Source organism: Rhinolophus hipposideros, assembly GCF_964194185.1.
Source record: "Rhinolophus hipposideros genome assembly, chromosome: 1".
Taxonomy (NCBI): domain Eukaryota; kingdom Metazoa; phylum Chordata; class Mammalia; order Chiroptera; family Rhinolophidae; genus Rhinolophus; species Rhinolophus hipposideros.
This window is the reverse complement of record NC_138047.1, coordinates 70,597,694-70,615,122: the sequence shown is the minus strand read 5'-3', so window position 1 is coordinate 70,615,122 and position 17,429 is coordinate 70,597,694. Positions and strand designations below refer to the sequence as shown.

The 17,429-nt window shown below is 34.6% G+C and overlaps 1 protein-coding gene across 4 annotated transcripts in view; it reads right to left on the bottom strand.

Moving 5' to 3' along the window:
* BMPR1B (bone morphogenetic protein receptor type 1B) overlaps nucleotides 1-17,429 on the bottom strand; it is a 368,245-nt gene that overhangs the window by 15,806 nt on the left and 335,010 nt on the right. For all 4 annotated transcript variants that reach the window (XM_081056909.1, XM_081056908.1, XM_081056910.1 and 1 more), the window contains 4 exons: nucleotides 10,378-10,474; nucleotides 9,156-9,294; nucleotides 3,207-3,399; nucleotides 2,139-2,436 (listed from right to left, as the gene is read on the bottom strand). In XM_081056909.1, coding sequence (XP_080913035.1) covers nucleotides 2,139-2,436; nucleotides 3,207-3,399; nucleotides 9,156-9,294; nucleotides 10,378-10,474 — 727 coding nt within the window. The remainder of the gene's footprint in view (nucleotides 1-2,138; nucleotides 2,437-3,206; nucleotides 3,400-9,155; nucleotides 9,295-10,377; nucleotides 10,475-17,429) is intronic.

Sequence of the window (17,429 nt, the reverse complement as noted above, 5' to 3'; positions counted from 1 at the left end):
GGACTACAGATGCACATTTGAGAAAAACATGGTATCTATCTTCACAGAGCTTAGTCTTCAATGCAAATGATGGATAAGTAGTCAATGATTACTGTGCAACACTGAGAAATGTCATGAGAGCATGCATGGGTCACATGGGAGCATGCAAGACGACTAACTTAAAGTCAGACTTGTAAGGGAATAATAGGCTCCCCAAGGAAGAAACTGTGCAGATTAGTAGTAGTTATCTAAATAGAAGAGGGGATGTTGGGTATTCAGATAAAGATAAAAGTATGTTAAAAACACTTGAAGGTATGACAAAGTATAAATTACTCAGAATAGAAACTGAGTAATATAGAAAGTTATAGGAAACTATGAAATTATGATGTCTAAAAGTATGCTTTAAGAAAATAAAGTTGGCAGCATATAGAAAAAATAGAAATAGGCAAGACAAAGAGGAAGTAACTACAAAATACTTTACTCAGAATCTAGAAAAATGGTAGACAGGATCCACACTAGCCCAGTTCAAGTGAGAATATCATGGAGACAGAATTCATTCAAATGAGCTAACCAAAAATTAAAGAACAAAGGAAATGTTGGACACCTCACATTTTAGAATGGATCAACCAAAACTGGGAACTAGGAAGTGAAAGCAGATGTGGCAGAAAATCTAGCAGTGGGAAAATATTTAAAAAGTAGACAGAGAGTAGAATCTCCAGAAAGAAAGAAGGTGAACCTGGGATACAAAGGCACATCACGCAAACAGAAGGAAGAGAGGCTTAGGTGCTGTGTAAAGTGGAGTAACAATGAGAAAGCCTTATGGCCAAGATCAATGGTGTCCCTTCAGGTGAGAAAGGAACAGAAACCAAATTACAAGATATTATGAATTTCTGGATTGTGAAAGCAGATTACTTTTTAGAACTCTTGAGAAATTTAAAAGGGGAGGAAAGGAGAGAGGGTGGTAATTTGAGAAGCAAAAATGGAATTTTTTTGTGTAAAGGAGACTTGAAAACAGTTGGGGGTCAAAAAAATAAAAGGAATTCAGAAGAGAGAGAGGATTTAATCATCTTTATGGGCAGGGGGTTCACATTTCTAACTTAAGTCTACAGTCCAAACCATTTCCTTCTGCTTTGTTTTTAAAGATCAAGAACTTCAATTTGCCATCCTCGAAATGATGAAGACCTTCCTATACTTGGGGCCTATTTTTAAATCACACCTCAGTCTTCACTTCTAGGTGAAAATATGACTCCAGTAGTCTTTTCTCGTGAATTTTATTTTCCAAACTTTTAATCATCTCCATGGCTTTCCCTTGGAACCATTTTCCTACCCTTTCAAAAAAATTCCACGAGAGGGTCCAATAATTTAAAAAAGGCTAAGACTAAATTGAGTTTTGGAAAAGATAGTTATATGATGATCCCTCCCTGCCTGTGGTTTGCAAACTGACTTTGTTTTATTTTCAAAGCAGAGGAACCATTTTCCCAAATTAAATCACATGCAAGATAAAAGGTGCTGCTCTGATGAGAATGAGTGTAAGCAAAAGAGTCCCAACTATCCCACATTCCATCTCCCCATTCTGTGGAAGCTACTGATGTCACTTCAAGGAGCCCCAGGGTCTGAAAAGCACTATTTTACAGCATGTACTGATTTATGGGTCCAGGTGTTATAGTCACTTTTCACGTTACAATATAATAGTGTTGAATACTGGTTGTGTTTGGTTTATTAGTTTCTAACATTTCTCATAGAACACTTGTGCAAGTTATCTTTCTTTTATCATATAAAAACATTGCCTTTATCACCACATAATCTACAGATCCTTCCTAAAAGCTTTTCCTACTTTCAAGTGTTATTTAGAATTCTGGCCACATAATCCAAGACATTAGCTACCTCTTTCCTCAATACCGTAGCTTCATGGCAGCTATGAGCCTGATAATCTAACACTGCCTCAAAGCCAGGACACCAATGAGCACAGAAACAGTAGAACCCACAGAAACACTATGCATTGCAAATAAAATACCTTTTTCCCCTCCCAAGAAAAGTCAAAATTAATAAAATTCCTCCTCTACTAAATACCCTAGAAGCACTGAACTACAAAATGTATAATCTATAAAAAGTGATAAAAAAGAATCATTAAAAGCATACTTGTTCACCTTGATACTAACCTAATAAATTTAACAGCCAGGCCCAGGTCGGCTATACAGCAAGTTCCATTTTTCTTCACCAGGATGTTCTTACTTTTCAGATCTCGATGGGCAATTGCTGGTTTGCCTTGAGTACTAAAGATTTCAGTGTGTAAATGACATAGGCCACTGACAGAAGAATAGGCTAACTTCAGCATTGATTTGGTATCTAGGGTGGTGGACTTCAGATAATCATAGAGGGAACCATTTTCATGATAATCTGTGATTAGGTACAACTGGGTCCAGGACCCTGTCCCTTTGATATCTGCTGCAATGAACCCTAAAAGAAAAAAAGACAAAAAAAGTTTGGAGCTAAGTGTTTTCTGAATATTATCAGGCGTAATTCATATTCTCAACTATTATTCTCTGTCAGAGGTATCTTTTGTTTAGCATTTCGTTCGGTTTTCTGATTATGTCTATGACAATATGAAATTACTAAGACCAATCAGAGGCAATCAAAACAGTAGAGAAACATTAAGTTTGTAGGAGAAATGGGAAATTTCAGTTGTTGATATTCAAATTAAGTTTAAGTTAACGGTAAATAGCTCATGGCATTATAGTTACACTTAAGACACTGTTTACAAAGCATACACATCTGATTAGCTTACACTTCTTTCACCTGCATGATCTAGCTAGATAATTTCTAATTTGGGACAATAAAAAGGAAATCAATTATCCATATAAACTCTGGATATAAATAAACCCTGCAGATAAATTCGCGTAAATTTTCACAACATTTAAAGAAAAATGTGCTCCTTCAAATCCCTAAGAAACCCTAAGAAATATTGGTATTATACATTTCCTGTTCCTCAAGAAAAAAAAAAAATTGGAGAGGATTCCATTTCCAGCCCTCCATTCATTCATTGAAGTGTCGTACTCATTCCTCCTGTGATGTCTCCCATTTAGAAGTGTATGATGTTCTTGGACTCACGCCAAGAAGAAAATGTCTATATATTTCATAATGGGGCTAAACAGAGGAGTTAATATGCAGATGTTAACAGAAAACTAGAAGAAAGCTAGGAAACCCTGAACATTGCTATCCAGACTCACCCAAAATGTTTTCATGCCTCATCAACACTGTCTGATATATTTCGGTCTCTCGGAACCAGCTGGCTTCCTCTGTGGTGAAGAACACTTTCACAGCTACCTTTTCGCCACGCCACTTTCCCATCCAAACTTCCCCATAGCGACCTTTTCCAATCTGTTTCACCATCTGAATCTGCTTGGCTATGGTCCTTTGAACCTGTTAAACCCCAAAACACACTGTTAGTATCTTCACAGCACTACAGATGTGTTTAATCTTTTTTTTTCTCCAGAGATGAACTAATTACAGCATGTCAAACATAATCAGCCAGTAGTTTTCCTTTATGTAGGGAAGTTATTTGTATTTATTTATGAATTTGTGCGTCCTCTTTTAAGATTTGAGATTTGAAATTGAGTGTGGATTCTGAATGTTTGAAATATCGCTTCCAAATTATTACTGACCATTTCATTCTACCTGTTATGCTCATAGAGAAAAAAACCTAAATGGGTTCACACTGTTTGGTAGATCAAAGTACTTTTCACTTCTACCACTATGGTGAGATACTAGATACTCTGAAGGGACTCATGCCACACTTGGATAAAACAGAAGACAAAATTGTAATGCATTGTTGGGCACATAAAAGATAATAATAAAGGAAATCTTCAAGCAGGGAGGGATGAAGGAAGGAGAGAGGGAGAGAGGGAGAAAAGACAAGAGGGAGGAAAAGAGGAAGGAAAGAGTTGAGACCATAGCAGGGAACGATGACCATTAAGCACATACAAAAGCCAGGTTGCTGTCCGGGCTAAGAATACCAACACTGGGATCCAGAATGTAAATGTCAATCCCTTTAAAAGTAAAGAAACTGAACCTACTCAGTAGGTTCAGCATTAAGCTGGGACCACTGAATGGTGCTAAATTTGTCCTAGTTGGTAGCACCCCATGGCTTCCAGCAAAATCAAATACAAATCCTCTCTTGAGGAAATCATTTGCATAATACTTCACATGCCACCACTGCAGTAACTTACTAGGTACTTTGAAGGAATTCTTGCTACCATATAAGCTGATCAAGGGTAAAATATATGAAATAAAAAACTATAATGTATTGTTGGGCTCACAAGTATGTTCAAAAAAAGGGGTTCTAAGGAAATAACCTCACAGAATGATCTGATCATAAATTCCTAACAGAGCAGGTCATGGTGGGCAGCCATGCCACAGGCATACAACTTCTTTAGTAAAAGGTTTATCTTTGCCTTAAGAAAGCCCTGTCTATTGTTTCAGTGCATCTGGGTTAACACACCTTTGAAATGCCTCTTTTCAGGCCCCTCAGAATCTAAACCGCCAGCAACAGAGCACATAATCTTGTTAACTATCCTGTAATCCAATCTCACCTTGCTTTCTCCCACCTTTATGTACTTTCCCTCCTTAATTTCAAATGCATAAAAGAAGCTGCAAACTTCCAATCTGAGAAGCATTTTTCTCAGTCTGTTGAGATCTTGCTTCAGGTGTATCCTCTGTTTGGTTCCATTACATTTTTATAAAAATTCTTTACAGGTTTGGATGTTCTTATGTCAACACAAGCAAATAAAGGAAATCCCCAAGGGGAGGCAGAGAGGAGAAGAGGGAGGGAGAGAAGAAAGGGAAAAAAGAGAAGATCCCACAGAATAAATTCCTCAAAACAAAAGGAAATCGCCACTATAAATGAGTCAAGAGAAACAACCTCGATATATTTAACCCCTCCAGAGTACAGATATTGGAATTTTCAGATATAGAATGCTGAGGAATGCTACATGAAATATATAAAGAAAGAAGATGGAATGAAAAGTAAGCAAGCAATAAGAAACTAATGAAAATTATACTTTGAAATGGACAGTTAATTGTCCCAATCAAAACTGTAAAATGGATAGGTAAAACAACAGATTAGAGCTGGAGAAAGCTCTGAAATATTAGAGTGCAGTAGAGACAAAGAAAAAGAAAATAGGAGAGCTAAGTGGCATAGAGGTTAAATGTCACTTTATACATAATCTTTATCCCATCTGTGTTTACAAGATAATATTTTAAGAACACTATAACTGAAGGGGCCAAGTATAGGTGACAATTTATATAATTGGGGACTCACATAGAAAGAACTCTTATAAGATCTGATCAGAAAACTGAAATAAATTGTAGGTAGAGACATGCTTTGCATCAAATACACTTAAAACATATTTTTTTCACATTTAAGGACCATTTCACATTTGTCTACCCAGATAATCCAGAATAATCTCTTCTCAAATCTCCTTGGCCAGGTAAAATAACAGATTCTACAGATTAGGACATGGACATGTGGGGGGCCATCATTCTGTTTACCACTGATATCTACCAACTAGGATTAGTTCTGTTTTTTGCATATGGAGGATTCAAGAGATAATGCTATCCATTACCATAACTATTAACAGTAATAATATTATCAGATTAAAAGCTTTTGGGGGAAAAGTAGTCTTTTTTAAATTTTCTAAAAGCAGGATTGAAAAATAAAAGCACTGCCGACATGCCATTAAGCCCCTCAGACTGAAGGAAATAAGGAACGGAGTAGGTGCTAAGCAGCTTTCCTCCCTTAGGAACCAAACATACTATGCGAGGATGTATTTCCAGTACACTCCCATTCCCACGTGAGGGAACAGAAGCATCATGAGCACTAAGCAGCTGAGAGCCTAAAACACAAGTACATAGTTAAATTATTGACTTGAGAGGAAACTTCACACATTTATTAAAGGAATATTATACTTAATTTACAGATGTTACAAAGCATTGCTATGTAAATCTATGGAATATTTCCTAATGAACAGTTTTGCATCCTTTTTTTTCCTAATGCTAATATATCTTATAATTTCATTAAAGTACTGATGGAATTGGCAGTGCTTGAAAGAACAGGAACAACTTATTTCAAAGACAAAAAGTATCAATAAATTATATTGAAAAATTAAAAATATACTTGTACTTTGAGGTTTATTATAATATCTGAGGACCTGAAAAGGAACTTGACAAATGTAAAAACTATGTGATTTATTTTTTTTATTTAATTTAGTGAATGTTTCTGCTCTTTCTCTACCTAAACTATTAATCTATATTACATTCCTAGATATCTATTTTGAAAGTTTATTGTTCACATAAAATACCTGTAAGATACAATCACTTATAATTTGATTCCAAAAAAAATTGTTTCCTGTAAAATGGGTACAATTAGGTATATAAATATCATATATCTATATCGATATCTAGATCTATATCTAGGTCTATATATGATACACACACACAGTATCTTAATTCTTACAACCACCCTGTGATATTCCTTCCTTAAAGGAAGAGAGACAGAGACAGAGACAATTGGCAAATATAAATGTATACACTTTTTTAGCACCCCCAGTACACATAAGGCATGAATTTTCCCCTTATGTTAATGAAATAAATAACAAATTGGTATTTAAGGTCGATACTCACATTATAATATATTGTACACTTTGCATTATCTTACAATAGGATCTTAAATCTGTACTACTGAGATTTTTTTCTTCACTGAACTGGGTTTTATGGGATCCCCCTTCCCACGTGCCCCTATCAAATGCATTTCTTTGTTTTATTTAACCAGTATTTGGTTCACATCTCATAAACGTTAAGAACACAGAATCTAGAGGCACATCATCTGGATTTGAATCCTGGCTTCTCCACGTAAGTGCTAGTTGACCTATCTGGGCTCTATTTCTAGAACTATCTCACATGGATGATATGAGGATTAAATGAGATCATATTTGTAAAGGCCAGTCCATCCAGGATTGGTATCCTGGCAGTCTAGCTACTCAACCATTTTTTTGATAGAAGCCAAATTCTATTTTTTGGTATTTAGATTATAGAAATAGCAAAATATTTTCACAGATGTTAAAAATTGGAGTTGAAAGCTTTTAAAACAAATTATTTAACAACGCTTTTAACCAATCAGAGGGATACAAAAGTGAACAAAATGTAATCTCCACCCCTAAAGAATAAGAGTCCACTTAAAGATACAGAAATACTAATATCCATTATAACAGTTATTTTAAACTGCTGTATTGATACTATAAGCAAAATGTTATGATAGAAGACTATAAATACACTGGCTCAGCCTGGGGTAAGCTGTCTCAGAGATAAAACATGAGATAGACCATTAGCCATAAGTTTGAAAAACTCTCCATAAAGATATTACATTTACAAAGAGACATGGACTTTAAAAAGATATTTTGTACAGCAGGTCCTCAAAAAACGTTGTTTTGTGCAATGTCAGTTCATTATAAGCCTGACAAGATGTTATAGGAACCTAATTCCTGTTTATGTCAATTAGCTTAGGGTAAAATTGGTTTTGTTAGAAGTTGTTTCACTTAAAGTCAGAGAACCAATCAACAATGTTAAGTGAGGACTTAACCGTATTTAAGAAACCATTAGGCTTCTCAAGGCTGACAGAGCAGAGCGCAGGAAGTAGGTGGAGGTGAGCTGGGAGAAAAGGAATGCCATACAGACCGAGCTAAGAAACAAGACCCAGAAAGGCTACTGGATAGTAGAATGTTTTATACAGGGAAGTAACATAGTAAGGCCAAAGATTTTGGAGAGATACCACCACAGTAATAAGAAAGATGGATTAGAAGGAGAAAGCAAATCATTTTCAATTCCAAGAGCATGAGTATCTGATTCATAAATATCAAAGGGGATTTTAATATTTGTACTTTTTAAATAGTATAAGATTTTTAAATATAAAATTTGTATTGCTATATATTAATTAAATTCTAAGAATTAAAAAATCAAGCAATTTGATAAGAACTTTTACATAAGAAAAATGTATATCCTAAGTAGCATCAGTTTGGTCACAATGACTCCTCCTTTGCCAGTGGTTTTCTGCTGCTTTCTTACCTCCAGGGGAGGTATTAGTCAAAAGAGTACAGAGTTTCAGTTATGCAAGATGAGTAAATCCTAGATATCTATAGTGTCTACAGTTATAAACGGTGTAGTGTATTCAAAAAATTGCTACAAGAGTAAATCCTGTGTTGTAATCATAAAATAATAATGATAAAGAGGGCAGGAGAAAACTTTTGGAGGTGTTAAATATGTATAAGGCACAGATTGTGGTGATGGTTTCTCAAATATATACACATCTCCAAATTCTTCAAGTTCTATACTTTAAATATATACATTTTTTGTATGTCCAAAAAAATGTTATAAAATAAATTCTTGGCTTGAGACTTTTTTTAAAAGTTATTTTTAGTACTAAAAATAAAGGAATTTCACTAAAGGAATAAAGTAAACAAGATATCCAAGTCAGAACCAGACAATAAAGATTAGGAAAATTATTCTTAGGAGTTATAAAAGAAAATATTTCTCATTAAAATTGGTATTTCCATCCAGAGTCCCAACAATCTTTTTGAATGGTCCATAAAGGAACCAACTGTTTTTCTCATTAGAGCAAGTGCCTTGGATTCAGTATATATTTTCTTCAAGGTTGGCAGTGTTGACCATCAGAAAATTAAACCTCTCTTGAATGGAAAAGCCAGGACTTCACTCTGAAACATAAACCCTCCAGCTGAAATGCAGCCTTCTTCCTTTGTAAAAGCACTCAGATCCCAGTTGGTTGTAATACTTTTGCCTTCAAAAGCCAGGCCAAAGTGCAGTAATGCAATCCTTACTGAAAACAGAGGGAAGATGGCACCAGTTTAATGTTTTCTAATCTGCTCTTGATCAGAATGTCTGAGGGTTTGGATTGTAACCATACACTGACATTAAAAAACAATCACCTCACCCCCAATATGTCACAATGTTACCATGAAGCCCTGCATCTGAGATCTGATATCTCACTGATTGCACAGAACGTTCTCTTTGTCTTGCCATATCTGTTTCAGGAAAATGAAACCCTGTATTTATTGACATTTCCTCTCAGAAGACATTTCCTTTAAATACAAGGTATGTTCTTCTCATACCAGCAGAGGGAGGCCTGATCCACTTCCTGAGCTTTGAGACTGCTCAATTAAGTCTCTCAGGGATTCTCCAGGAGGAATGTAAGTTTCATCCTGTTCTAACCCAATGCTGTACCGAGGTCTGGTTTCTTGTCTTTTATACCTAAAGATACATAAAGGAAGAACATTTTAGACACTCGATTGCAATATAGGCAAAACTCTACAGATAAAACATTAATCCTGGCAGGTTTTATTTTAGCACATAAATATGAGATAAAATGCACAGTATTTATTACCTTCAGTTATGATTTCTAAAATACAAATCATAATTATTTTCCTAACCTATTTTTTTAAAGTAAACTACATGTTTTTACTTAGTGTCAACCATCTACAATTTTTCTTCTCTATTCCCTTCCATTGACTATTTCCCAGCAGGTTATACTCTGCTAATGTTTACATATAGCTCCAATATTCATTTCCTAAAATCTTTCCCTTTAAGTTCCTAATTAATTATAGATGAATGCAAACTTTTGGTTTCCAAAAGACATTACAGCTAACTCTCATCTAAGGTAATATATAGACCAATATTATAGATAAATGAAATAAATTTAAACTTTAAAAACTTTTTGTCAGTAAATTATATCTCCAATTAGAAATCAATTTATTTGACTGAACTCCCATTTATAGAATAGTATTATAAATAAGTGTTACAAAAGGGAAGTGACATGTATTGAAAGGTCTTTGTATTTCACAAACTACAAAATAAGTTCTTAGTGACTAAAAATAATTTGTAATCACCATACTTAACTTTAATACAGTAACTGAACTTGTTTTAATAATTAATCTCTAAATTATCTTTCAAATCTTTCAATACTAAGGGGAAATTGTTAACTCAGGAAATAGGGAATTACTAGAGTGATTCTAAGTTCAACATGCTAATTTCTCTGCTTAGAATCAAACTCAACAGTAACTAGTTCCTTAATTTCCTAACTACTCTAATTTCGCTAGGGGTGAAATTTGTCTGGTTACTTTAGATGTCTGAAGCAGAAATGAGATAGGTATCTATTAACAGCTTCATTAGAACAAATATCCATCTTATCAATAGTAACTGATATTATCAGCGAAATCTAAGATCTAGTTAGGTCAAAGAAAGCTGTGTGAAAAAAGAAAACATCAGCAGGTAATATAGTAGTATGAGAAAGATATTATAAACTCAAAATTCTACATCTATATGTTGGAAACTTACCTGAAGTAACAGAATAAAATGATAAGGACCAAGAGCAAACTACAGACAGTCACAGATATAAGTAAGGCTTTGTGGTGTATAGGTCCGTCAACAAAATCTGAAATTAAAAAGAAAGTAAAGAGAACCATAATACAGAGAACATTTTCACTTAAAAATTAAGAAGCAACTCTTTCCTAAAAGTGCTTGCTAAGCTCCATTTGCAAGATGTGACAGATACTTTTAACCTGCATTTTGATAAGAAAATAATATATATGTACACACTCCAAATTAAATAATTTTGACCAACATGAATCATTGTTCATATAGGCACTCAATTCAAGAGCATGCATTTCTTCCCATCTGTAAGGAATAGGCTTGACATTGGATAGATAAAAGCACAGAAAATGAACAAATGTAGTAAAATGGATCAGTGCCCCTAAAATACAAGCAGGTAGTTCATTTCTATTTCAGATCCAACTCATGGGTTTACAGGCTTCTCTCATGCAGTTTCTAGAGCGCTTTATGTCATGAATTTGGATTAAAAAACTAACCTATATTTATTGTACATAACACACAAAGTCATCTTATGATAGATTCAAAGGGACAGGATTCCTTGACTATTGCCAAACATGTATAGAAAATAGGGATACGCATCACTTTAAACAAAAATGCGCTTCTAAAATACATACATTTTTCATTAATTGCATTTACATTTTTTAAATGGGTATGTTCTACTCAAAGAATACATAGTGTGATCCTTTTATAGAAAAAATTGTGAAATGTTATTCATGTTATTCTAACTCCAGTTAACACATCAGATTTACGTACAACATGATTTCTCCAACTTCATATAAATAAGAATGACTTGGAGAACTTTATGCAAGTGCATATTTATTGACTTCAACTCCAGAGATTTTTATTCAAAGTACTTTATTATTATTTTTTTTTATATATAATCATCAGGGCTGATTTATATGCAGGTCGTCGCTGGAACATATTTTGAGAAAACTGACCTAAAACCAGGTGCACTTATATAGTATTAGCACAGTTCTTATTAAGGGGACCATATGTCTTTGAGAGTGGGATTACTGCTATTGAATTTTAAATAGTATTACCATCACTTATAACTATGGCTACTATGAAGGAGAGGTTTTCCAACTGTGCTGTGTCCATTTAACTGGAGAGCTACCTAAACACTTGCGCTGCAGATCTTTTCCCACCCAATGTACCTGTTTTATCAACCCCAAAGTATTATATGTTCCATGAAAAGCACCAACTAAGTTAAAATAAAGAGAATCGCCACTACTTAGGAAAATTACTACCAACATTTTATAGTATGCCTTTGCAGTATCATTTCAATGAACAAAAAAGTTCATGAGCAAAATACTTCCTAAAAAGGCATTACATACAACCATATCCACAGCAGCATCGTCCATAACAGCAAAAACATGGACGGAATCCAAGTGTCCATTGACAGATGAATGGATAAACAAAATGTGGTGTATACACACATGGAATACTATTCAGCCCTAAAAAGGAAGGAAATCGTGACATATGCTATGACATGGATGAATCTTGAGGACATTACGCTAGTGAAATAAGCCAATCCTAAAAAGACAGATACTGCATGACTCCACTCATATGAGGTACTTAGAGTAGTCAAAATCCTAAAGACAAAAAAGTAGAATGGTGGTTGACAGGGGCTGAAGAGAGGGGGAAATGGGGAAGCTATTGCTCAATGGGTACAAAATTTCAGTTTTGCGAGATGAAAAGAATTCTGGAAATGGATGGTGGTGATCGTTGTACAACATTATGAACATATTTACTACATTGAACTGTACACTTAAAATGGTTAAAATAGTAAATTTTATGTTATGTGTATTTTACCAACACAAAAAAAAATGGAAAAAGAAATCATTGTGATTGCTTTATAACTAGATTGTTTTCATTTTTAATATTCTGGATGTTTCCAAAACAATAAATTCTTTTCCTGCAGCATGAGTTCTAAAGACTACAGAGTACATATACAGACACATCCAGAAAGTCAATCTCCTGATGATATATATTTAGGAGACTACAAAGATTTTACAATAACACATCTTTGTAATACATAAAATTCTGTGATGAACACTTTATACATAAATCATTATACACGTCAATGACTATTTCCTTAATCTTGACTCTTGGAAATAGAATTATTAGTTTAAAAGTATAGAATCTAAGGCTTTTTATACATACTATCAAAATATCCTTTAAAAAAAAGATTACCCAGTTTCTATTGCACCATCAATGTGAACATATGATTTAATTATTTTGAAATAATGTAAGCCTTATGAAAACCTGTAAGGATAAAGAACTCCAATATGTCCTTTACAGCGATTTCCCATTTAAAAAATGTTGCCGTATTTGCTTCATAATTCTCTTCTCTCAGTATCTCTCCTTCTCTCTCTCTCTCACTATATATATATATATATATATATATATATATATATATATGCTCGTACACACACGTGTATATACAGTCATGCACTGCACAATGACGTTTCAGCATGTGATCACTGTCAAGTGTAATGATTCTGAAAAATTCCTATTGCCTAGTGTTGTTGTAGCCATCCTAAACGGGCACAGGCAATGCATTATAATTACATGCAGTATTCAGTACAGTGACCTGCTGTACAGGCTTGTAACCCAGGGGCAATAGGCTGTGCCCTTGAGCCTAGGTGTGCAGTAGTCTAGCTCACCTAGGTTTGTGTAAGTGCACTCTACGATGCTCACACAAGGAAATCGCCTAATGACGCATTTCTCAGAATGTATCCCGATCACTGAGTGATGCACGACTGGATATATCTGTGTTCATATTTCTGTTTATTTATTTGTACGTATGCATAATTCGTAGATCGTCTGATGTTACAGACATAATATCCCTACCCATAAACACTTCTGAGTGTGCTTCCTAAGAACTGGACATTGTCTTATCAAATGGTAATATAATTATCAAAATCAGGAAATTAACATGAACATACACATTGAAAATCCATCTTCCTTTGAAATATTTCAGAGAAAATTTATTTATAATAAACTAAAATCCACAGATCTTTATACTAATTTCTTGTCTGAATATTGTGATAGTTAATGTTAGAATTTACTCATCAGTCTAAAATATATGTTTAACAATTATTTATGATCTACACTACTAGCCAAATATGATTGGAAACAATCTGCATTTTAAAAGACTAAATGAGGGACCATTCAATATAAGCAATTTTATAGTAACAATTTCAGAAACATTGCCAATGGTTCAGAAAAAAAGGAGTTCAGGAATTTGACCCACTATAGTACGTATTCAAAAAGCCACTGAGGCTTTAACACCGACAGAAGTCATATATAACTAGCACATGCATTGTCTGAAAAGTGTTGCTTAGAAAGTCTTGAAAATAATTTGTAGGCTCTTAAAATTAAGTAGGCTAAGATTTTACTCAATGAATTGTCTCAGTCAATTTTCCCTCTATCCCTTCTTTCCTTAATTATAGGCAAAGTTAGCAATAAACCGAAAGCGAGCACAATTCACAATGTTTACATATGAGTATGCAGGGGTACAAATACCATGGGACATAGATGTGCAAATACTATCTCTGGCAACTTAGCTTAAAATGTATTTCAATATCAAAAGCAAAGAGCCTGAATTTGCTGAAAACCAAAGAGCACACTGGATATTCAACACTAGGGGAACTCACTACACAAGCAAGACGTGTCAGTATCTGAATACAGAATACTTTTCATTCAAGTGATATAATTTTACTAAGACTCTCAGGCCCACTGCGCTTTACTTTTGCAGGTAAATGCAGAATACCTTCTGAACTGTAAGCACACTATATTTATTACTCATCTTATTATATATCTGATTTATGAGAGGAATGAGACCAGCAAGGATCTAAGGGATTCTTTCCTTACCATCAAGCACTTTTTTTAAGTCTAGTATTACCTTCCCATTTTCCTTTCCTTTGTCCCCAAAACTCTATCCCCTGCAGCCTCATCTCTGCCTCCTTGTCTTCTGTCATGAATAAGTGATCTTCATCAATAAACCTTTTGTTTCTGTTGGTCGTGCTGGTCATGTTTTAATCCGCCATTACCTGTGCTCAGAGCATGAACAATGTAAACATTCAAGTCCCTGCCAGAGTCTTGGAAAGCCAACACTTCCAGATACCTATCAGGAAAAGAACGAGGCCGGGAGTTCTCGCTAGGGTAGCAGATTTCTCCCTGCCCTGTCACTCCAAAGGCTCAGGGAAGTAAAAAGGAGAACTCTTCAGGGAAATCTGGTCCACCCTCAGAGGCAAGTAAGAACCACCAGTGGTTTCCTAACAGAATAGCATTCTGTGGCTACTTGTCTCCTCTTTGATAATTAGGTGGTTTGTAAGAGCTCAAACTGATAGGACTGTTTTTATAAGGTTAGACAATGGTTTACAATTGCAATAGGAAATTTAATAAGCAATTTCCTGGAAACAAAGGAGGTTAAGACAAAATTTTTATATCCAGATTATTACATTCTAGGAGAAATAAAAAGACTATTTCTAAATTCCTTCCTTTTGTCCCAAATACAAAATTAACCAGAAATTCCAAAACAGTTGCTGAACATTTCAAGAAATGGTAGAACTACTCCCTGGCAAAGAATTTAGCTCAAATTCACGTATTGGTTTATATTGCCATGGTGTAATATAGGTATGAGAGGCAAATTATGGCATGTACCTTTGCATTCTGGACACTATCATATATTTGATCTGTGTTGTGGAGAATAAGGGAGGTGTTTCAATGTTACCTATATAGTTTCATTTGTAATCTTGTAATCGGCAATATCTAACCTAAGCAATAGCATTTTAAAACAAATCTAAACTGCTCAGAATATATTTTTAATGGAGTATGAAAAATAAGATACATTTTAACTTTGGAAATCCTGTACTACAATTTGCCTTAAATGACACTGAAATTACCATATTTCAAGGCAGAATATTATTTTTGATACATTTTCTATGAAGTATATATGTAATACATATGAGTAATTCCCATACTTAAACACAAACATGCCTATTTCAAAAAATTATATAGACTTTTATTCTGTAAAAACCAAATTAAAGGATCCCATTAAATAAAGCAAGGGCTTCTGTTCATTTCATCTTAACACCGGTCCTTCACTTCAAGGGTTCTTTTAGAAAAAAAATAATTAAATAAAAATAAGTGATTAAAATAAGTAATTTGATGGAAGGGGAAAAAGAATCTTATCAAATTCTCCAGCCTACAAGGACATTTTGCTCACAGTTTCTTGGTCAAACCATCTGATGCTGAGAGTCTGGGCATACATCATCCCTCCCAGCGTCCCGCTGTCCCTTCATCACTAATTCTGAAGGCAGAGAGAGACCAGTCACCAGGCACCACGACTTCTTCCTTTCAGCCTCTCCATCAAAATAGACATCTCTTCCTACTCTTAGCACCAGCTGCAGTGTCAGTGGGCTTCCCAGATCATATTTTATTGTTTATGATGAAGGTGCTGCATCTGATCCAATTATTTTTTCATATTTCCACCTCAAAAGAGAAAGACTATTATCCTAGGGTATTCTGTTTTGCTGATGCTGAAATGGAATAAGCAAAGCAAAAGAAAAACGAGTATTTAATAAAATAATTTAAGCTGCATTCTGGCCTCCTTTTATCTTCTTTTTTTTGGAAACAGAAGATGACAAATAAAATTTCAAGGACATTGATAAATATTCATTGAATGCAATTGTGCATCTCTAATTTCCTACTAAATCCCCTTAAGTTTTTTTTAAAAAGGAGTTTGAGGAAACTCTAGATCAGTAGAAAAGGTTTTCTGATTTATTTGTTTTTAGTAGGACAATTTATTGGTAGCGATTTACCTCTACACTTGGTACTTGTCTGATCTCTAATAATAGAATCTCACCAAAGCCTATTATTATTTAGCACCTAGTAACAAATATTTTGCCGTGATATTAATCATTTAAATTTTGGGGGACAGCAATTATTAAATAACTAGAATGACACCGAAAGTTGGTAAGCTGGACTTTTTCCCCCCCATTCTTTTAACAAAACTGTCTCTATTTTATAGTAATTTGATATATAGATTTTAATAAATCTATAATAATCTATAATAATACCTATAACAATCTATAATAATATGTAATAATCGACTAGGTGATGCCTACTACAGGTTCTCAAGGTACGATCACTGGGTTAACAGCATCAGCATTATCTGGGAACTCCTTAAAATGAAAATTACTGGGGCCCACTCAGATCTACTAAATTGGAAAATAGGTGGAAGCCAGTTATCCATGATCTAACAAGCCCTCCAGGCAATTCTGATGCACCTAAAGCTTGAAAGCCACTGGCCTAATACACAACTGGGACTTAATAAATGTTAAATTGGAAGAAGAGGAGGGAGGAAGACAGAGAGAGAGAGCACACACACTTGCAAGGAGCAGAGCAAGCAACCCTCTAACACCATATTCTAAAAATGGTAACTAATGTGTACCTGAGAATGGTCTAAGTGGGCAAGGCAAATATAATAAATAGAATACTTTGAAAATAATCTATTAATTGTTTATCAATTGTTATGTAAAATGGCTCACAACTATTAAGAGTTTTCTGACTCATATAGGTTAAAGCATTGTGTATTTTTTTGTGTGTTTTTTTTTCAGAAATGTCATTCAGAGGTTTCTATAAAAGATTTAGTGAGATGACATCAGTGGCCCGTTTCTGATCTCCACTACTTACTCTAGCTATGTACACTTTGCACAGTACTTAATCGCCAGATTCCTCAGCTTTCATGTCTATGAAATGGGGATAATATAGTGCCTTCTTCCTTGGGTTGTTACGAGGATTAAATGTTAAAGAAAAGAGCCACAGTAAGTAAGGACTCCATTCACATAAGCAAATATCACAATTAATATGATGATTTCCATTGTTCTGAGTCCAGAAAATTGGCCTAGGCTCTGAGCTTCAGAGGGTCCTGGTCTGGCTCCCTCCAACCATGACCCATCCCACTGAGCAATGGATCTGCAGGAACCAGG